At 42.3% G+C, this 23,370-nt stretch overlaps 1 protein-coding gene across 6 annotated transcripts; it reads left to right on the top strand.

Moving 5' to 3' along the window:
• The first annotated feature begins 1,045 nt into the window (after positions 1 to 1,045).
• Positions 1,046 to 23,273, top strand: PP2D1 (protein phosphatase 2C like domain containing 1). 6 transcript variants are annotated; one of them, XM_032765971.2, is made up of 4 exons: positions 1,056 to 1,110; positions 6,014 to 6,084; positions 16,559 to 17,580; positions 22,280 to 23,273. In XM_032765971.2, exons 3-4 carry the CDS (start codon positions 16,560 to 16,562, stop codon positions 23,251 to 23,253), a joined length of 1,995 nt encoding a protein of 664 aa, XP_032621862.1. In that variant the 5' UTR covers positions 1,056 to 1,110; positions 6,014 to 6,084; position 16,559; the 3' UTR covers positions 23,254 to 23,273. The 6 variants fall into 6 exon arrangements, with proteins under 6 accessions (XP_032621861.1, XP_032621864.1, XP_032621862.1 ...); XM_032765968.2 differs by having other exon boundaries at positions 1,063 to 1,117; XM_075062451.1 differs by lacking the exon at positions 1,056 to 1,110 and adding an exon at positions 9,177 to 9,350 and having other exon boundaries at positions 5,546 to 6,084.
• The last annotated feature ends 97 nt before the right edge of the window (positions 23,274 to 23,370 follow it).

Raw genomic sequence — 23,370 nt, 5'->3', positions numbered from 1 at the left:
TCAGTACCACGTAACACAGAATACCAATAGATAATGTGGACATCAGTTAAAGTTGTTTTTGAAAATTGAACCTCATATTAGCTTACAAATTTAGTCCTTTTAAAAATTCAGTTGTTATAATTTTAGTGTTTTATTTCTTTGATGGATTAAACATAATAATAATAATTCTTATCTACTGTATGTTATAAACACCGTATTAGATCATTAAAAGATCATTTTTAAGCACATTTACTTTTGCCTTTTTTTGTTTTCCTCTCAACTACATTAGTCAATTTCACTTTAAAGTTCTCTACTGCACGTTGTAGGTTGCAAACACTATAGTGAAATGTTTATTTGTTTTTAAATAATATTATTCCATTGGACTCTTAACATTCCTGAGCACATTTCTCTTGGCTTTGTTGAAGTGCCTTTTTTCCCCCTCAAATACGAGCTTGTCTTCAAGATCAGTCATCTTTAGTTTACGCTCAGTCTGCAAATCGAGGTTGAAAAGTGCATTGTCTGGCCTCATCCTGCAAACATATATACACTTAATTTTACACACGTGAGTAGTCTCACTGACTTCAACAGGACTACTCGTGCATAAAGTTGAGCCCATGTTCAAGCACTTGCAGGATCACAGCCTATGTGAATAACTGCTTCAGTCTATCCTCCAAGGTCCTAAAAAGCCTTAAGTGATTTTATTTCAATTTAAAATAAAAGCAAAGATGAAAAACATTATGAGACACTGCTTTTTATGAAGTGATTGTTAACTTTGTCTAACATGGTTTATATTATGTATATGACATTATTCATGTAAGTTTTGTGAAAGGAAAATTTGTAATGTTTCAATGTCATAAGTAAATAAAATATGATAGAATATTGGGTATTATGGTTTGCAAGAACACTTTCATTGTTCTTCCATCTTCTATCCCCAAGAGTGTGGTTATCTTGCAGTACCCATATCTTTTTACTTTATTGCTTAATAGACAATGCAAACAATAAATGTAGCAGCCTGTGGTTAGGGAGACAGTTACTATAGTAACAGTTGCAAACACCAGTGTCACTACAAATGCAGAAGTACTACTTAGTGTTACAGAGAGGAATGGCTGCAAAAGAAAACACTTTTTAGAGGTAATAGGTAAGCTTTATAATTTTTCATTCAATAACAAAAACAGGAAATGTGGTATTACATTCCTTATCCTCATTCAAATCCTCTGCTAAAATATTCAGTAAATAAATCAGCCTGACACAAATTGGTATTAAACTGTATTGGTGACAGCCAAAATATGCCCACCTGTCTCCATCCCCTACACTGGCATCTGTAAAATATAAGGGGCTTCATTTCTTGGAAACACTGGGCTAGATCGTCAGTTGGTATTACTTGTCATAGCTCTGATGAAGTCAGTATTGCTATGATATTATGAAATTCCCTGTTTAATGTGTCTCACTGATACTCTGGTATCAAGTGTGCTTAATTTATAAGTATAAAAATCGCTTTTCTAACTGAAGTCCATAAACTCAATTTGGGGACTGTAAGTCACACTAGTTAATTAAGTCATATTTTCCAAGCCTAAATCATAGAAATGTAAGATCGGAAGGGACCTCAATAGGTCACCTAATCCAGTCCCCTGCACTGAGGCAAGACTAAGAAGGGACCATTGTGATAGTCTGACCTCTTGTGTAACACAGGCCATAGAACTTCCCCAAAATAATTCATGGAGCAGATCTTTTAGAGACACATCCAATCATGATTTTAAAATGGTCAGTGATGGAGAATGTGTCAGGACCCTTGGTAAATTGTTCCAGTGGTTAATTACTCTCACCATTAATATTTTGTGCCTTATTTCCAGTCTGAATTTGTCTAGCTTCAATTTCCAGCCATTGGATCATGTTCCACCTTTCTCTGCTAGAGCGAAGAGCACATTATTAAATATTTGTTTCCTATGTAGGTATTTATTGACTGTAATCAAGTCACCTCTAAATAGATTGAGCTCCTGGGTCTATCACTATAAGGCATGTTCTCTAATCCTGTAATCATTCTTGTGGCTCTTTTCTCTTTTCCAACATCCTTCTTGAACTGTGGACAGCAGAGTGGACAGCACACTATTCCAGCAGCGATCGCACCAGTGCCAAATACAGAGGCAAAACAATATTTCTATCTCTTCTTGAGATTCCCCTGGTCATGCATCCAAGGACTGCAATAGACCTTTTTGATCACAATGTCACACTGGGAGCTCATGTTCAGCTGATTATCCACTACAGCACCCAAATCTTTTTCAGAATCACCATTTCCTAGGATAGAGTCCCCCATCATATAAATATGGCCTGCGTTCTTTTTTCCGAGATGTATACATTTACAATTAGCCCTTTTAAAATGCACATTGTTTGCTTGTGCCCAGCTTACCCAAAGATCTGGATCCCTCTGTATCAGTGACCTGTCCTCCTTATTATATGCCACTCTTCCAAATTGCGTGTCATCTCCAAACCTTATCAGTGATGATTGTATGTTTTCTTCCAGGCCATTAATCAAAAACAATAGCATCGGGCCAAGAACCAATCCCTGCGGAACCCCACAGGGGCTTCTTTTCTTCTTATTCATCATCAATAATAAAGACACTGCAAGGTAAATTATACCCCAAGTAACATCTGTGAAACCCCACTGTCTTCAGATTCTGCCCTCAGTGACACTTCACTTGGTTAACATAGGTGTGACTAATTGGCACTAACCAGAAATTAGTGAACAATTCTATTGATGATATGCAGAAAGGAGTAGAATCCAGCTCATTCACTTCTAGCTATAATTCTTATCCTACAAACACAAGCATATGTGTAACTTTACTCATGTGGCTAGCCCCCTTGACCCTCGTGAGGGCACATATATGCGTTAAGTTAAGCACGTGTGTAAGCATTTGACGTACCAGGGCTTATGTTAGTCCCGCAGAGCTAGCAGAAGTGAAAAGCAATATAAACTTCTTTTTGTCACTCATGTAAGAAGATAAAACTCTGAATAGACCCAGGGATCAGATCTGAAGAATGGGAATGTTATCTTACATAGTCACTTGTCAGAAGAGAACCCCATTTTTTAACTGCTTGCCCTGCCTAGGAGCCCAAGTTGATAATAAGAGCTGGAGATATTTTTATTTACTGACCTTCCTGCTAGATTTGCTTTGTCCCAAATATACTAAATTTTTAAAGTAAAAACTGATAAATGGATGAGCGAAAGAAAGGATCATTACAATATTCCTGGGCAATTTTAGTAACACAAACTACTGGGAAATTATGTAGTTTGTATTCAGTACTTACAAAGAACACTGTCTTACTGACTTCAGTAAGAGTTTTGACTTATCAAAAACTAAGTGCTTTAGCAGTTGGCCCTAGAAGCACAGGATATTATGCTACTCTCACCTACAAACTGCTGAGTGCTTTATAAAATCAGTGACTGTGTACAGGTATTAAGTTCAGACACTCATTTTGGGAGCTATTTAGCTACACACAATGAGAATTTAAGGACCTGGTCAATTTTTTACTATGTATTGTATAGGCCTATATTGTATTATTTTACAGGATTCAAAGATGTAGGCGGCCACATGCATTGTTTTGCCCTTCCCCTTTCTCCCCTACTACCCTCCCATTGTATCCTGCCCGCTCTACTGCCCTTTCCAACACCCTTGTCTCTCCTATTCCTGCCACTATTGTTCTATGAAAAGCCCATTATTAGGTTGTAGCATTGTCATAGCTCCCGTCTTCTTCATTTGCTGCTGCTCTGAACAGCTCATGGTTGGCTATTTCTCTTAAGTGTCCTGCATTATGCAGGACATCCCACGTCTTAGCACTTTTCCTGGCCCCATCTCAACAGGCTACTTATTGGTACTGATGTTTTTCTTTCTTAATATCGCCCAGCATGTACTACCACCAGGGCAGGTCTGTGGGTTTGCTAGTGATGGTGGGAGAATTAGTATAGTGGGAGCGCTAGCGTTTTACCAGGATTGGATGACAGAGAGTTAAAAATGCAGTAGCTAGACTATTCTGGTGCTGCTTCTATGGTTGCCAGCACTGGAACTGAACTGTTGGTATTACAGTGCTGTGAGAGAAAGCAAAATGCTAAGGTAGACACAGCTGCTTACTTCCATCAGGTGCATGCAGCTACATTAGGAAAACTTGTATGCCTTTTTCTGCAACTGTCCAGGAAAAGGATTAGAGGTTTTCCTGTTTTGGTCACCTCATACCAGTGATACAGAAGCCCTTCTGATTTGTTTCAATATCTATAGATCAAATTAACAACACTGCAACCTTCACTGGTGCAAACAAACCAGTGCAAGCTGCAACCGTTCAGTGCTTACCTACGAAGCATTCTGAGTGCACCATGTCCATGGCACAGCTGTTACTGGAAGGATTACAGGTTTGTAGGTCATTGCATCTAACCTACAATGGCTAGCACAGCTCCCGGAATCAGGTGCATAATATCTATAATACATAAGTGTATATTTGCAGTGGTTTTGGTTGGTTCCATTGCCGACTTTGAATAGTTCTGCTCTTCACAAAGAACTGCGTGTCCATCCTAAGGGATTGAGATGACACCCTTTTACACCCTCACGCTTGCAAATGTGATGATGGAAACTTAGTAGCAACCACTGAATTTGCTGCCATAAAGGCAGTGGCATGAAGTCTCAGGCAGTATTCTGCTGAGCACCATCAGCACTGAGTGTCTATATTCAAGGAGGGAAGTAAGGAGCTTAATTATGTTCATTCATTTATTCTATAATTATTCTAATTATGTTTGAATTTTCTTCTTTTGCTTTGTAGCTAGACTAACAGCTTCTGTCTCTTGTGTTTTTTTCAGGTTCTTCTGGGCCCTCCCCGTCTATATGGCCAGGCAAATTCCCCTGACTCCCTTCCCATATGTCCTGCAGTGGGAGCCCAGTGAGGCTGTATCATTGCTCTGGGATATGTCATGGGTGGGTGCTGACCAGAGGGTGCTAGAGCATTATGGTGAGATATGTTGATTCACTTGGGGAAGACACAGTGGAGTGTTCCTGTCCAGCCCCTAACTAATGTCCCTTTTGCTATGGTCCCTTTTTTAGATGCTTTGAGGTTGTGCATAGCCCCTGAGTCCACCTCCCAGTGACGTAAGTGCCCTGGTTGAAGGTTTATGATGTGGTTGCTATGCTGACTAACAAGGGAGTTTTTTCTTTCAGGTAGAGTTTTTATATAGATTTTAGAAGTATTCAGTACATCTTATAGACGTTTTATTTTACAGTAAACTTGTGGGTCTTCAATGCTGCTTTTGCAGTTGGGGTTTTGGGGTAAGGGGCTGGGTAGCACTGAGACCAGATAAATATTGCCTTGAGTGCTCTTGGGCCTGCATGCAGCTGATAAGGGGATATCTTGACAAGTGACAGAGCCATGCTCTGGGCAGTCAGAGCTGTCACTGAGGGGTAGGGCCAGAGCATTGTGGAACTGCACTAAGGGACCAATTGTACCACTGCAGCCACTATGCCAGCCCTTGTGGTCTACACTGGCACTACGGTGGAGCAGGGAAACACAGAGCTTATCAGTGCTCAGAGGACGAGCTGTACTTGGGATGCTGCGAATACTAGTTCGCATTGGAAGCATTTGTGTGGCTGCCAGCTGTGTGAAATGCCTGTTAGAAGGTTGTAATGGTAGTGGGAACATCAACATTCTCTAGTGCAAGCAATTCCCTTCTGAGCCACCTCCAACCTGTCCATGTATTACATGCCGAGAGAACAGAGCACAAGTCAGAAGGAGAGGAGAAGACCTGATAGCATAAGCAGAATTTCCACACCATTGGCAAGGAGGGACGGATAGGGACAAGCAAGTTTGGGGAAGAAATGGGGGACAGAGAAGGAAGGGATGATAGAGAAAGAAGGGGGGAGAGAGGGAGACAGGAGGAAAGGGAAGGAGATGAAAAACAATGGGGGGTATGAATGATCCTTGTTCAGGGAGAATTTCCCATACTGGGGCCTTGGGAGGATGAAAAATGTGTTGTTGGCTGATATTGTGATGACATTTTCAGGGAGACTATGACCTCAGAGACACATCATCTTTTCCTTCTCCTCCTCCTCCTATATGTGCTAGACTGCAAAGGTAAGTCAGCCAACCACCTTTCCTGCATCCATCTTATTAAAATTTGTAGTAGTGATTACCTTGTAGTGCCCACACCTACAGAAGAGGTTTCAGAGAAAGCTCAAGGAAGAAGGTCCTGTGCCCCCAAAGAGTTTACAGTTGAGGTGATGGCCATGATAGGTAATTGAGGAAGGAGCACATCCTGGAGAAGGGAGAGGAATGACGTGGGTAAGGAAAGATGTTTACATGGCTCTTTCATTTGGATACTGCATTCTTAATGGTTACACAATGGTAACATTTTTACATTTTACTTTTCATTACACATCAGATTTTTGATGCTCAGTTTAATTAGTGGAAGGTACACAAATTAAAAACCATGTGATTCAAATGTCACCTCACTAGACTGCATTATAGCCAAACTGTAGCAGTAGCAGATACAGACTAACTATATGTTTTACCCATATTGACCAGCTCAGAGTGCAATAGCAGTAAACCAATGCCCAAAACTAAAATATTTACTGGGACTGTGGTGCATTGTGCAATATTAGCCCACAATCCGTGGCCCACAATCCTTTGGCCTGATAGCCTGCAACACTTACATGTGTAAGTAGCTTGCTCATATGAGTAGTCCGACAGAAGCCAAGTAGCCTACATTTTATAGTAATAACATTTTAACCAAGATTTAATGCATGGGCTCTCAATGCAAACTGCTTAGCAAATATTATATTTTTGGTGCCCTTTTACTGCTCTTTAATAAGGTGACCTGATATTTTTTTCTCACCATTTTAAGGTGTGGTTTTTCTCAGCTTTATTTTTATGTTTAAACACATCAGCAGTACCAAGTCTTGGCTTCTCTTTTCTTACTGGAGTTGCACAATGATATTGCAATAGGCTGGAACCTTAAGTCTTCTCATTCCTCTCCCACTCAATTTAGGGCTTAGAAAGCAGACTCAGTTTCAGTATATTGTGATGTCACTATATCCTTGCAGTTCTCCTGTCCTCTAGCAGAAATAGGGAAGTCAAGACCTTATATCTCTAATGTGGAAAAAACAAGCAGGGGAAAAAATGAGCCAGTCTTCATATATCATAAAGACATTATAACACCTACCAGTGCCATTCTGGTATAAGAGTGTCCACACAAGGATTTATATCAGTGTAACTATCCTCATGTAATTATACCAGTGCAATTAGTACAATTTTCCTGTGTAGACAAACTCTAAGAGTGTCCACCAGTGAGAAAGCACTGATTTAAGTAAATTAATTTAAAAACTGATTTTAGTTAAACCAGATAACTTTTGTGCAGGACCAAGATTGTAAAACTCTACCCCCTCTTTAGTCTGGAGATGCCCCGACTTACATCAGGCCTTTTTGACGCCACCACTTTTTTGATCCTTCAGTTCAAAATTTAAAATATGCAGAATGCAACAAAACCATGCAGAGAGCACCATAATCACAGAATCTGCAACCTTTTTTCATGTGTGTGTAATGCTGAGCCTCACATGGGTGTCGGCAGCAGGAACCAGACCTGGGAATTCTGGAGCTAAATGCATGAGCTGCTTGTGCAAGAGCTAAAAGACGCTTCTCTATTAGCTGAGGCCAGTGATTCTCAGCCAATTAACCATTGTGAGCCACATATGCCGCTATGTGCACCGCATTCACGCAATATATATACTACCTGTATGGCCCTGAGGATGTCACATGGACCGAACTGTGTGCTGATTGGGCCGTGGGTGGAGAACAACCGGCCAAGGCTGTAGCAAGCTTATAAATCTCTAAGGGGCCTAGCCACCACCAGAGGGGGACAGAGTACCACTTCCAGCAAACAGGGGTTACATATGCAATTATTTCATCTGCATTGTTAAGGCAGTACAGCATTTTAAGAGACTCTTGCTATACATATTTCAGCAAAACACCATCTCCCTCATATAAATAGCCCCTGCAGCCTGAGAGCAATAGCTACCTGTCTGGACAGGGAAAATACACTTATGGTGTTCCAATGGTTTTAATAAGGGTTTTCTAGTATTGTAGCAGATGCTACTGATGCTAGTATTGTAGCAGATGCTGCTGACCACAGAATGGGGGAGTCCACGTATAACTTTTTAAATGATTTTTCCTGGCATCGTAAACATATCACAGGCTTTTTACAAGAGCAAAAATATTTTTTTAACTCTCCTTTGACTAAAAAAAAATCAATGGAAGGAATTTTGTTTGACCAACTGTCATAAACAGATAGCTAAGGGTTAATGTTTCTTTTACCTGTAAAGGGTTAACAAAGGGAACCACACACCTGACCAGAGGACCAATCAGGAAACCAGATTTTTAAAAGCTCAGGGAGGGAATTTTGGGGTGTGTGTTTTTTGTCTCTCTCTGTTCTGTTGCTCTCTGCTCTGAGAGTGAACTTCTCTCTTCAAGCTTCTGTATCTCTGTTTCCAAGTTGTAAGTACAAAGGTAGAAAGACAGTAAGCTTCTATTGGGTTTTTTTTTTTGTATTACATGTGTGTAGTTGCTGGAAGGTTTTAAATTGGATACTTTTTGAATAAGGCTGTTTATTCATTTTTTCTTTAAGCAATTGACCTATATATTGTCAACCTTGATACAGATAACATTTTTATGTCTTTTTTTTTCTTTTTTTATATAAAGCTTTCTTTTTAAAACCTATTTGAGTTTTTCTCTGGTTAGGCTAAAGTACAAGAGGGGGAATCCTCTTGTGTTAGATTGACTAGTTTTGAATCTGCATAGCCTCTGGGTGAGGGGGAGAGACACTTGATCTCTCTGTGTTTGCATTTCAAGGACTTGAAACGGTATCTCCTAAGGGACAGCCAGGGAGGGGAAGCCAGGGAGGAACTACAGAGGAGACAAGGGAGGGGTTATTTTCCTTTTGTTGTAGACTCAGGGCATCTGAGTCTTGGGGTCCCCCAGGGAAGGTTTTGGGGAGACCAGAGTGAGACAGGCACTGTAATTCCTGTCTGGTGGTAGCGCTATCAGATCCAAGCTGGTAATTAAGCTTGGAGGGTTTATGCTAGGCACCCACATTTTGGACGCTAAGGTTCAGAATTGGGAGTTATGCTTATGATACCAACCCACTGCCATCAGAAAATATCCCTGTCTTTCAGAAACCAAGTAGGATAATTACCAGCTCGGCAACCGGGGACTACAGGCAGCAGTGCTAATCGCCAAACAGACACCTTAGGCCTGCAGCTGCTTGGCTCTACCACATTTAAAGGGCCAGCCCCAAGAAAGGCACTTTGGGGAAGAATTCCTACAGCAGGGCAGACCTGCATTAGGGAGTAAGAAATTGTTAACAAAGACATTGCCTTGCTGGTGGGTCTCTCCCCACTGTATTGCAAGAGTATATTGGGGAATTTTGTCTGTGACTAGAACTCATAGTGAAAACTGTTTTGCAGTCTTACCTATAACAAACACTAATTTCTCTCTCATATTTATACATATGTACTCATACATACAAACAGAGCGTGTATGTGTATTTGCTAGATAGAATGCTGTATACTGTAGTTAGCCATGCCACACACAACACTTCTAGGTTCTTATACTTACCTATCATTGTCGTATCTGAGGGCCTATGTACACACACTAGTTTCTCTAGACAAATAGATAGAGGCAATGCTATTTAAGGAGTTGTGATTTTTATACATATCATATCACATTACAGTAATATAAGCACAGGAGAGCGTTTAAGTGCTTCATAATACCATCTGCATGATTCTTAGCCACTACATATTATAAGCAGAGCTGGTAGTGCCACCTATCGATAAGGTTGTCTGCCACTTCCCATTATAAAACCTTCTTTCACTTACAGTTTTAACTGTTTGAGTGGATTTTTTCCATGCTTCAGACTGATTTAATTTTAATTTATTTATTTTTAATTTTTGTTTGTTTCCAAGAATAAGACTAGGAAAACCGCATTGTTTTGCCCATGTTAAACAAATTCTTATAACTGAGATGCTCCTGTGCCCCATGCTCTAAAGCAGGGACTAGGAATTTGGTGGAGGGTTTCATCCTGGTGTCAATTGTGTGCCTTATGACACCCCTAGGCAAATCATCCCAAATATGTCAAGTTATAAGGCCCTGGAAAAATCTCAGTTCACATATGCTCCATAGAGACTTTGTTAGTGGTTGTTAGCTAAATTCCCTGACAATTCCATCTGCACTGAACATGCTACATGCTGGAGCTGCAGTGATTAAACAAGACTTTGTCAGCACTTGCTGCTCCAGGAGTGTCAGGCTTAATTGCTGAGAACAGGGAAACTCTCTCTCCTGTGATTTCAGCGTTTCCCCTGCTGATTCACAGGCAGCGTGGAGGAGTAGGATTGAAATGAAAAGAGGACAAGAGCTGGACCTGGGGATGAGATGGGATGGAAAGAGTAGACTAAAATAAGGAAATGGTGGCGGTGGCAGGTGGGAGAGGGAGGGATTATACTGGGACTGGCTGGGCAAGGAGACATGGAACCAGTGTGGGAGAAGACTGGGATTGGACAAACAGGCAGGTGGGGATTAGAACAAGTTGTTTAGATGGGAAACTGGGAGTCAAGATTGGGGAAAGACTGGGACTTGGATGGGGAGTCTGGGGGATTGGAGAGTGGGACAAGGAGCATGGGGAGTAGAGACTTGGACGAGGAATTTAGAGACAAGGAGAGAAAGGACTAGCAAAAGAGGTTAGGTTTGAGAGGCACAGGGACAGAAGAGTCTATGCCTACTAGAGAATACTGTCCTGCAGAAACTGAAATGGAACTCAAGATCTCAGAGTCCCACCATTCCTCTGTTGTCAGCAAATATGTGTGAAATCCACTAGAAAAGCATGCATTTCATCCCCTTCTAGTGCTGCTTCACACAGAGGGTGACAACCTCCTATTAGTATCAGTTGTTCCCTTAGCTCAAGTGACAGAGGTCTGTGCTGTGGATCTAAAGCTTGCAGTCCTGCTTATGAACCATGAAGGAGTCAATATGAAGCCACAGCATGGCCGTGTTGTTTTTTCAGTTTGCTTTTTTTAAAAGCTAGGAAATTACACACAAAAAAACTTATTAAAGAACATAAAGTTCCAAAGTCAAACACTCAAAAGTTAGGAAAAGGCCAGAATTAAGGTCACCTAATTCAGTCCCTTTGTGCATATGCGTTATGGTAGTCTTAATTACATAAACACACAGTATTTTTCCACTTGAGACCTTAGGGCTGAGTTTTTACAGCTAAAATTATTGTCAACGGGAGATGCATGTTTCCTTTTCCATAACTGGTGTTCTTCGAGATGTGTTGCTCAAGTCTGTTCCATAATAGGTGTGCATGCTCGCCATGTGCAATGGTGTCCAAAGATTTTCCCCTAGCAGTACCTGTAGGGGAGTGCCCCTAGTGACCCTTGGAGTGACGCCTCCATGGCGCAGTATAAGGGGCACTGTGCGCTCTCCCCGCCATCCTCAGGTTCCTTCTTGCCAGACAACTCTGACAGAGGGGAAGGAGGGCAGGATGTGGAATAGACATGAGCAACACATCTCGAAGAACACCAATTATGGAAAGGTAACTATCTTTTCTTCTTTGAGTGATTGCTCATGTGTATTCCACAATAGGTGATTCCAAGCAATATCTGTTGGAGGTGGGTAGGAGTTTACAAATTCTCAGGACAGAGCACAGCCCTGCTGAACCCAGCGTCGTCTCTGGTCTGGGAGACGATCGCATAGTGTGAGGTGAAAGTATGAACTGAAGACCACGTGACAGCCCTGCAAGTGTCCTCCTGGATGGGAACACAGGCCAAAAAGGCAGCCGACGAGGCCTGCACTTGAGTTGAGTGTGCCCTCACAATTGACAGCGGAGGGATTCCTGCCGGGTCATAACAGATACGGATGCTCGAGGTGATCCAGTTGGAGAGCCACTGAGTGGAAATTGACCGACCCCTCATGCATTCGGCCAAGGCGATGAATAGCTCCGAAGACTTCCTGAATGGCTTAGTCTGCTCCAGGTAAAAAGCTAGAGCCCATCTCACATCCAGCGTGTGGAGGTGGCACTCCTCACTGGATGCATGGAGCTTGGGGCAGAGGACCAGACGGAAAATGTCCTGACCCATGTGGTAGGTGGAGACCACCTTCAGGAGGAATGAAGGATGTGGGCGGAGCTGGACCTTATCCTTATGGAACACTGTGTATGGGGGCTCAGAGGTCAGGGCCCTGAGTTCTGAGACCCACATAGCTGACATGATCATGACCACATGGCCCTCCAGGTGTGAACAGAAGGCCACACACACCAGCCAGACCACCCTGAGCTCTTTGATGTTTATGTGGAGGGCCAGGTCCTGTGCTGACCACAGCCCTTGGGTCTGAACGTCTCCCACATGGGCTCCCCACCCCAGGTCTGATGCGTCGGACACCAGTTCCATCGACAGTGGCCTGCCTCTGAACGGGACCCTGCAGAGCATGTTCCCTGGGGAAGACCACCATCGAAGGGAGGCGATCACCAGTTCGGGCACAGTGAGGATCTTGTCCATCCTGTCTCTAGCCTGGAAGAACACGAGGCCAACCAGAGCTGGGGGGGGGCCTCATTCTGAGTCTGGCATGACAAACCACAAAAGTGCACACCGACATGTAACCCAAGAGCTGGAGACACACTCTGGCTGTTGTCACTGGAAACCTCATGACTGTGTCGATGAACTCTTTTAGGGTCTCGAACCCATCTGGTGGGAGGGAGGCTCTGGCCGACATGGCGTCCAGGACTGCCCCAATAAACTCTGTGCATTGAACTGGGACTAATATGGACTTGGTGTTGTTTACCAACAGGCCCAGAGTGGTGCATGTGGACAGAAGGAGCGCGCCGTGATTCTGTACCTGTGACCAGGAGCTGCCCTTGACCAGCCAGTTGTCCAGATAAGGAAAAATCTGGAACCCACAGTGCCTGAAGTAGGCCACCACATACCTACACTTTGCAAATACCCCGGGGACAGTGGAGGCAGACCAAATGGGAGGACCGTAAATTGGTAGTGAAACGGAGGAAGTGCCTGTGCCCCTCAAATATATGGATGTGGAAGTATGCGTCCTGCAGATCGAGGGCGGTGTACCAGTCCCCGGGATCCAGGCAGGGAATGATGGAGGCTAGGGAGACCATGTGGAAGTTCACCATGTACTGGTTCAGGCCTCGCAGGTCCAGGATGGGCTGAGCTCCCCCCCTTTGGCCTTTGGGATAAGGAAATAGCAGGAGTAGTACCCCTTGTGTTTGAACTCTACTGGCACCACTTCCACTGCTCCTAAGCCCAGGAGCTGCCTCAGCTCCTGCTTGAGCAGAGCCTCGTGAGAGGTGTCCCCCAGGGGCAATGGGGGCGGAGGGTGGTTGGGTGGGGTAGAAGTAAACTGGAGGGTGTAGCCCCAGCAGATGGTGCTGAGGACCCATCAGTCTGAGGTCAGCCGTGACCACTCCGGGAGGAAAGCACACAACTGGTTAGAGAAGGGAAGCTTTATTGAGGGTGGATCCCTGATGTGAACTGGTAGGTCGCCCACGGGCATACAGTCAAAACTGCTGTTTCCCTGCCTGTTTGTCCTTGGAGGACCCAGGCTGGGGGGCAGACCAACACTGCCTCTGAAGGCATTTCTTATAGTCCCACGACTTTTTATAAGGGGGCTCGTATTTAGAGTGGATGACCTGGGCAGGAGCCTGCTGCAGCTTAAACTTAGGTCTAGCCAGAGCTGGAACATAGAGGCCAAGAGCCATAAGCGTAGTGTGGGAGTCTTTCAGGCCATGCAGTTTTACGTCTGTATGGGACCGCGGAAGACTGTGTTATGGCCTAGCTAGGGTGTTTACGCTTTCTCAGCGATAGGTTATTGTAAGACACAGCTGCCAGTATAAAGGTTATTGTAGGTCACAGCATGCTAGCATAACCTGCGCAAACCAGTAAGAACCGCTTTGTATGGCCCTAGGCCAAGAGTCTGTGGAAAGTCCCTGGCCTTAAGCCAAGGGGCGGGCAGACCTGTAGAAAGCCCCTATTTGCATATGTATGAGCTGTTTTTGCACCCTGTATATATATCTGCATGGCTTCGGTCCCGCCTTTGGACTCCATACCAGGCCAAGCTTCGGTGCCTGGGTTCCCCGCCTCCGTGACAGCAACGCCCGGAGTCCCCGTTGTGGGTGTGTCATTTACCTTCATTAAAGCCAAATAACTCACAGTGTGTGTGGGCCTCGTACTTGCAGAGCACTCTGGGTAGGCCTGTAGCTCCCACGAACCTAACAACGTCCGTCTGTTCCACAAACAGATCTTTGCCATCAAACGGGAGGTCCTGAAAGAAGGTCTGCGCCTCACTGGACAGCCCAGACAGCAGGAGCCATGACACCCTTCTCATGGACACCGTGGAGGCCATGGACCGTGCAGACATGTCCTCCGCATCCGATGCTGCCTGCAGGTTTCCCTGGCAGCCACTGTACCCTATTCCACCAACGCTTCAAACTCCTTCCTATCACGCTCCTGAAGGGAGTCCTCGAACTTTGGCAGAGAGTCCCACAGATTGAACTCATACTGGCCCAGGAGAGAGCCTGATTGTTCACCACCCATAACTGGAAGCTCAAGGAGGAATACATTTTTCTGCCAAATGAATTCAGCTTCCTTGAATCTTTATTTTTTGAAGTAGGGGCTGGTTGGCCCTGCCGCTCCCTGTGGTTGACCGACTCGACCACTAGGGAGTTAGGAGCAGGGTGAGTGTAAAAATATTCATCCCCCTTGGCTCAAAATACTTGCGTTCCACTTCTGAAAGGTTGCCGACCCCTGGTTTAGACCCAAACCCTCTCTTAGACAGAATCCCTTCATTCTGACTTCAGCACAGATAAATTGAAGGCCACTGATGTGGAGTACCTTATTGACAAAAATCCCCAACCTCAATCCAATCCTAATTAGTATAAATCCACGCAAAATTGAATTAGAGTGAATAAATGAAGACTTGGCACACCACTTCTGAAAGGTTGCCGACCCCATGTCTATCTTCTCCCTTGGTCTTGCTCTGGTGCCACGGCGGAGGAGGCCTCTTCTTACCCTTCTTAGCATGCCCCGTGAACAGGGAACAGTGAGTGCTGACTGGTAAATGGTGACGGGGTCACTGCACACTGACACCGCAGTACCTGGTGCCGACTCAGAGCAGTGCACTGAAGTCAGGGTCAATGCTGACTCCATCAGGATGGCCTGGAGCCTAATGTGTCTCCCTCTCGGTCCGAGGCTTGAACAACTTGCAAATCTTGCAGCTATCGCTGAGATGGGTTTCACCCAAACAGCATAAACAGCCTGTGTGCAGATCACTCACTGGATCCATCACCTACAAGCGTTGCACAACTTAAACCTGGGGCAAGGGGCATGGGCGCACTAACTAAACCAGGGGTAGGCAACCTATGGCACGCGTGCCAAAGGTGGCACAGCTGATTTTCAATGACGCTCACACTGCCCAGGTCCTGGCCACCAGTCCAGGGAGCTCTGCATTTTAATTTTAAATGAAGCTTCTTAAGCATTTTAAAAACCTAATTTACTTTACATACAACAATAGTTTAGTTATATATTATAGATTTATAGAAAGAGACCTTCTAAAAACATTAAAATGTATGACTGGCATGCGAAAGCTTAAATTAGAGTGAATAAATAAAGACTCGGCACAGAACTTCTGAAAGGTTGCTGACGCCTGAACTAAACTAAACTACAGGTCACATACACTGAACGAACAAGAGCTCTGGGGACAAACTACAGCAAAGCTGGAGCAAAGCAGTTCCAAAGCACCTTCACTGGCAGCAAGAAGGAACTGAGGGTGGGGGGAGCGCACAGCTCCCATTATACCGCACCATGGAGATGCCATTCCAGGGGCCAATAGGGGTGCTCCCCTACGGGTACTGCTAGGGGAAAAACTTCCGACACCAGTGCATGTGGTGAGCACGCACATCTATTGTGGAATACACATAAGCAATCGCTTGAAGAAAGTGCTATTTACATATATTTCTTTGATGTGAGAAGTCTCAAATTAGGCATCCAAAATTACTTTGATTTCTCTGTGCTTCTCTTCCACATCTGTAAAATGGGGATAGTGCCCTATTACCAGGGTGTTGTGAAAATAAAGTTTGTGAAGCATTCAGCTACAAAAGTGATGAGACCCATACAAAAGCCCATGAAGAAATTAATAATTCTGTATTCAGAGAAGTGTTTTAATAGTGTGCTGTAAATAAGGAGTGGGACCTTATACATTGGACAAAGATAAAATAAAAACACTGAATAAGCTGCTTATGCAGTGTGAGTGCTGTTCAGCCTGTGCCCTGAATTCTGGCATTTCCTAACTTGAGTGCTTGTCTTTGTAACCTTAGTTAGTAATTTTATATACCACGTGCATTCAGCTTAAATCTTTCAGATTCTTGGACATATACATGAATATAAAATAATGCTAATAATTTTGAGATTAAAAGAGGGCATGCATGAAGGCTAAATGATTGTAGTTGTATTGGATATTAAAAGGAGATTTTAATAACATTCAACTCCTTTTGCAGAATGACATGGGAACCAAATTTACAAAGTACCTCAAAAACAGCTGACTTTGAACTCTACAGACATGAGGAAGATCAGGCTGAGAAGGATGGTTTTGTGCCCAGAAGAGTAGGTTCTGGGGATATTCCAGTTCTTTGTTCAATATGTCAACAAACAATATACCCACATCAACTTTTTTATCATAAAAAAGAGCACAAAGCCCTAGCTCTACTGGGTTATCATCGTCCATGGATTGAAATGGACACCAACAAACTTTTACTTCAGCGACAGAAAGTAATTTCAAGACTGATCAAGCTTTCTAAATACACTGAAAGAGACAAACAGAAGATTGATTGTTCATTAGAGCTACTTAAGAATAAATCAAAGGGCACCTCATATTTTAATGTTGATAATATTGACGACAGTTCTGGATACCTCAAGAAAGTAAGCAATTCTCTAATAAAAGCATTAGCAGTCTGCCAAGACAAAAATTCAACATGGCGAGCAGATATGGAAGATACATTCATTGTGCTAGATAATTTTGGAAATAGGTCAGATACGTGTTTTTTGGGCTTATTCGATGGCTATCATGGTGTGTTTGCTGCTGAGACAGTTTCAGCAGAGCTTCCACTTTTATTTCTTGACCAACTGTCTCAGACTGATTCCTCTTACAAAGTGAGTAGAAATGAGGAACAGATCCTAGATTCTTTTGCCACAGTAATCAAGGGAAATTACAGGGATCAGGAAAAGGTTTTCTCTAGTAAAACAGACAGTGATAAGACAACCAAGCCCAATACTTATGAATGGATTCACAAAACATATGCAAAGTCTTTTTGGAGAATGGACAGACTTTTACGACTTGGAAGGAATGAGGTTTCCAAAGTTCGCTGGAGTAGCTGTACAGCTGTTACCTGTTTAGTGGAAAGGATCAGTAATGAAAAGAGCATCAAGGAACAAGAGGAGACAATGCTGCTTGAAAACAACACTAATAATTCAGCAAATCCATCCGAAAGCAGTACTGGGATACTGCATATTGCTAACATTGGTATGTAAGTTATTGACATATGGAGTGATTGTTTTTTGGGGCTGGGGGTGTTGGGTGTTTTTTTGGTGCACTCCCCTCTCCCCCAATTACAATGGGGAAGAAAAAATCTAAGGCAAGTTTAGTGGTAAGAGGTTTTATTTGACATTCTGGAGGGTACAAGATGAAACCCTGTGCAATGGATGTTAATGTCAGACAATAAGTATCGAACTTATTTTATAAGACAGTTCATCCATATATCTGATAGTATGTTTGATTTACAGCTGTAAATTAAGCAAACATTTAGGATCACTGGTATAATTACAAGACTTTGAGGGATGCAGGAAAAGTGCCCAGCATAGAAAGGTGGAAGAAACAGTTAAGGAAGGAAAACTGAAGGTTTAGTGTGGGACATGGCACAAAAATCAGAAGTCTTCCCTTTCTCCAAATCTCATTCATTTTAACCTTGGTGAAAACTTAAGCCAAACATGGGTCAAACTTAAGTAGAGACACATATGCAAATGTCTACACTAGGGAATTTTACCCCCTGCACACCCCAACAAAACACTGGCATTAGTAGCAGCTCAGGTGCATGGGTTTAGACAAGGATGTGACTGCTTCTGCTGTTTATAGTACTGTGTCAAAGCCTACTGAAAGTAATCTCCTCTTTTATTCTGTTGTTACAGGGGGAGGAGAGCTAGTGCTACTCTTGAAATGTAATGTTCAAGGGTAATTTATGCAGATTCTTTTCTCCTTTGGGAGTATTTTAGGTGGAAGCTCTGCTCAGATCTGATTCTGTTTTCAGTAGAATCCTGTTTTTGCCTGACTATAGCTGCAATAGCCACAATTAAGTCAATTGACAATTACAATAGGGAATATTACCAATAAATTCTCACTACTGCTATCCACAGTTCAGATGCACAGTGGTAGCCCTATTCTAAACAAGGCACTGTTAGCTTTCACTAATTATCTCTCTGTTCATTAAATCTCCCTGGGGAATTTTTTGGGGGTAAATTCACTAGTGTACACAAAGTCCTTGTGGGATCTGAAGCAAAGTATTCAACTGCTTTGCAGATGTGTCACAGGTCTCAAAACAGAACAAAAAGTAGGATCATTCCCAGACTAAATCAAATTCTACAGCTGAGTAGAAAGACCCAGGATAAATAGAAACAAAAAAGTGGCTTTCGGCATGGAAATAATCTCAGATCATTACATTTTGAGACTTTGTAGCACTAGTGCCTTCTGATTAAGAACATCTAAAGACATCACTCTCCATTGCCCCAAACAAGTATCTGACAATGGCTGGTTAGATCAGCATGTACAATTATGAGCATTTTAAGTGCTCCTATCCCACTAGTACTTGGAAACCAGCTGTGACTATGAATTGCACTTAATCTGGGAGAAATGGGAACTCCATTCAGACCTATTTGTTTGAGTCATCGGTTACTGGTAGCCTGGAAAATGTTGGAATCCATCTGTCACTTCATGTAGTAAGGGAAAGCCTGTATAGTTCAATGGGATGGTAACGTGGACCAAATTCAGCAAGTTTGGGATGATTCCTCAGCCCCCTCATATCTAAAAGGCTCTGTCCTATGCCCCACTCCCAATCCAAGCTTCACCTTAGGCTTTATTAACCACATGGTCCAGGTCAAACATAGATAATGAAAAAGGGCTTGGAGTCATTTTGAGGTACTTTGGGCCAATCTTTTCAAAAGGATTTAAAAAAAAAAACCACCACAATCCATCATTTGATATTTTATTCAATTACATTGAATAAAAATGAAGTCTAACTACCCATTGAACCATTTGTTTTAAATGCATTAGATTCATACACTGTTAAGATGAAGCTTGATTCCCCCTGCCCTTCCCTCTCCCCCATGCCAAGGGAGAGCTAGTGCATCATCTTACAAGTGTTGAGTGCTAGGTTCAATTTTACAGTAACAGACAAGAAAATGTGGTAGTCTCTTAAGGCTAAACTGAAAACTAGACAGTTGGATCATAAAACCACCATGTAATAATTCTCAGAAAGCAACCCTTTTCTGCAATAAAGAGAGATTGTCGGTCTGGACTGTGAGGTTAGCAAAAATCATGCTAGAACTCATTCAGTCTCACTAAATTTTAATATAATGTAGCATCTCTGCATTATATAATGATCTGCCACCAGAAGCTTCTCATACTCGTGTCTCTATAAGTATGGTACAGTCTAATACAATCACCAAGAACTCTGCTGGTTACAGGAAAAGTTCCTTCAGCATAAAACCTACCCATGCAAACCACTGGGGTAGAGGAGGAAGTATCCAATTAAGGGAACCTCATTTAACATATCACACCTAGAAATCATAATTAACAAATCATGCTAACAGTCTGACTCCAAATCACATGCTTCTAGTGTGCACATGCAAAAACACCATACTCATACTTTCACTTTTACATTTACGTATATTTGGGCCATGCATACATTTGCAGTCACCCAGTAATTGCTGAGGTCACCACACAAAGGCTTTATAGGAGTGTTTTAGGAATTGTGTATGCAGTGTTTCTTGATACATGAAAGGGGAACTGGAGTTTCTGGAGCATATGGTGAGCAACCAAAATGGGATGCCTGCAGATTTGTAGAGTAGGGAAAGATACTATTGTAGATGTCAGGGGACCATCTAAACTGTTTTCATTTCCCCCACATTAATCAGCCACCCATCTCTTGGGGACATCTGTAGACTCCAATTCCTGGTTTGGCAAACTTCCTTTGGTTCATCAGAGTGGGACTCTCACCTGCCTTCATTGGACTTGCAAAGGTGTAACTGATTTCAATTTAGCAAACAATTTTGTTGACACAAAGAATAGAATCCAGCTCACTACTGGCTCTGCAATGCTAACAAGAAAAAAAAAATAATAAAAAAAAAACAGTAAAAAAAGTTAGGTCTTGTAAGCAAGAACCTATGTCTCCAAATCCACAAAGGGATCACTGTTGTATAAGAGGATGCCTTTTTTACACTTTTCAGAGTAAAATTGTCTCAGACACTGCCAGAGGACACAGGACATCTGGGAAAGAGCTACTCCAAAACTTTCAACCTGATCCTAAGCATGGTTGCTGGAGCCTTTCCCTCCCTCTGTAAGTAGGTTGAGGATGACATTAGGAGCTCCAGACAATTTATCTATTCCCTTCTTTAGGGGATGCGCTTCCCTAATACTGCTTCCAATTCTGGTGTATAATTGGAAGCAGGACCAAATACCTGCACTAGACACCCAACAAGCTGTAACTAGATAAACACCTCCCAGCCTCACCGATCCTAACTTCTGAGTCTTCCTAGGCTGCAGCAGGAAAGGTGAAAAAACTCAACCTGCCAGGACTAATCTAGCAGCAAGGGAAAAATTCCTTCTGAGGTCCAGAAACCTGATCCTACTCTATCTCAAAACAAGAGGGAAGGAACCATTGCTGCCATATGCAGTATGCCATTCCAGGCAGGGGAAGGAACTGAAGCCCCACCACCCTCTGGCTGTGCCCCAGTCAGTGGTCTTCCACTGCATTCTTCAATTCAGGAAATCTACTATGGAGTCCCTCTTCCCTAAACCCACTAAAAGGTGAAATGCCATTCTTAGAAGGACCCAAGCATTTTCTTCCCCCTGCTGGCTCAAAGGTTCTCCACCTCAGGCTGCAAAGGGGCATTGTACTTTTAATCCTCAGAACAGATTAATGGTATTGTCAAATTAGTTGATATAGCTGGAATTAGTCAATTTCATGGCCTTTCATATGAGGTTACAAACAGCTCATCATGCAACTTCTTATTTTTTTTCTGATTACCTTATTCCAGAGAACAACCAGTTATAGCTGGCATGTCCTAATTTGCGCTTTGTTACCATGTGTACCTTGTATTGAGACTTAAGCATTTTCCATTTCAGAGATCATATCAGCATAAGTCTTTTAGATCTCGCAAAAGCATGTACTTTTTAAATAAGCAATTCCCTGTAATTGAGGAGCTACTCTTCGTCTACAGCATGGTGACAGGAAAACTAAGCAGAATATTTTAATGTAAATAGCAATACATACTATGCATAATCAATCAGTTACAGCTATCTCATTGCTTAGATTACAACCACCACGGCAGTATCTGATCATGGCATAAATTACAAAAAAATAACGTATGTTGCTCTTCTTTACAAAAGACACAGGTACTAAATATTTAGACCCTATGTTAGTGAAAGACTACAGACTACACTGTGAAAGACTAACTAAAAAGCACATTCTGACTGGAACCAGAAGAAATGCTAAACTGTTTATTTTCTTTCTGGAACTATAAAAGATTTAAAAAATGTATACATTTTAAATAGCTACTTAAGAAAGGCGTTTAAGCCTTTAGGCCAACACAGTCTGCAAGCACTGCACTATGTTTGAAATTCATTATCAGCTGCTGGCATTTACACAAGACTACATTCTGATATTTTGAATTTCAATTACAAGTCATTAAAAGTTTTGAAAATGAATGCTACAGTGACATTTTAGAAAGTACAGATACTCCTTCAATCAGCAAAGATTTGTGAGACCAGTGACCAGCAGAACAGCATAAGGGTGGATGTCAGCATGCAAATGTGTCAAAAACTAAGTTAAAGGGGTAATAGAAGGTTTCACCTGTCAAAATGGCTCATTATTGTGAATCATCTAATAGTGTTTAGTTAAAAAAAAAAATAGTCACACTATGAAATGCAAAATGTTCTTATTTTACTTTAGGTAATATACATGCAGTCTTATGCAAAAATGGAAAAAGCTACTGCCTTACCAAAGAACACAGCACTTCTAATTCTAAGGAAAGAGACCGTATACTTCAGAATGGTGGAAACATCAGCACAAATGAACCAAAAGGACTAGTTGAAGGGCTCATCAGAGCTACTCGTGGCCTTGGACATCATGGAGATCCAAAGTTGAAAAAATCTGTTATTCCTGTACCATATACCATATCTGTCCCTACAGATGATTCATGTCAATTCCTTATTTTAGCTTCTAATGGGCTTTGGGAAGTTCTGGATAAAAATGAAGTGGTTATATTAACTCTAAGAATGTTCACCTCTTATTTGGAAACATATGCCCAGCGAGAAGAGATTTCTATGCACAAATATCAGTATTCAATAGTTCCCTATAAAGACTATTTATGTAGTTCAATGGATATTAATGACCTACAAGACAGAATCCAATTATGGTATTTTAATAAAGAAGCTTTCCTCCAGAATCAATGTGAAGGCAGTCTGAAACAAAATAATAAATCATGCTCATGCAACAGAAGAGATTCGCAAAATGAAAACAGGATGGAGCCAGGCTCTAACAAAGAGAGTTCTGAAGAAGTGCAACAGTTAGAAGATCACGTAAAACAAGCTGATACCAAAGCTTGTCTGTCTAATAATCATGGAACATGTTCACAACACACAGAGATAATCCAGTCAGCCTCTGGCAGTCAAGAAGGTTCTGAAGAATTGAAACGGTTTGACGATGATACAAAAGCATATCTGTCTAATAATCGTGGATCACATTCACTAATTGCCAGCAAAGGAGAAATAAATTCAGCAACATTCTATGACAGTGCAGCAAATTACATTAGTAAACAACTGGTAAAAACTGCATTAGCAGCAGGTTCTCGAGATAATATTACTATTTTGGTTGCACTTCTAAATGGATGTGATAAGATACCTAATTATATTCAAAATGTATAATGTGCTTACCGGACAGAGTACCAGAGTGTGAAAATATACCCTAGATTTAGGCAAGTCAAGTTACATGAGTCTTAAAGTGTCATCTTCACTTGGTCAACCCATTTTGGGGCAAAAGTC

This window comes from Chelonoidis abingdonii, chromosome 2 (assembly GCF_003597395.2).
Source record: "Chelonoidis abingdonii isolate Lonesome George chromosome 2, CheloAbing_2.0, whole genome shotgun sequence".
In the NCBI taxonomy this organism is placed as follows: Eukaryota; Metazoa; Chordata; order Testudines; family Testudinidae; genus Chelonoidis; species Chelonoidis abingdonii.
Note: the sequence above shows the minus strand (reverse complement) of the source record. Positions and strands in the feature narration are given on the sequence as shown.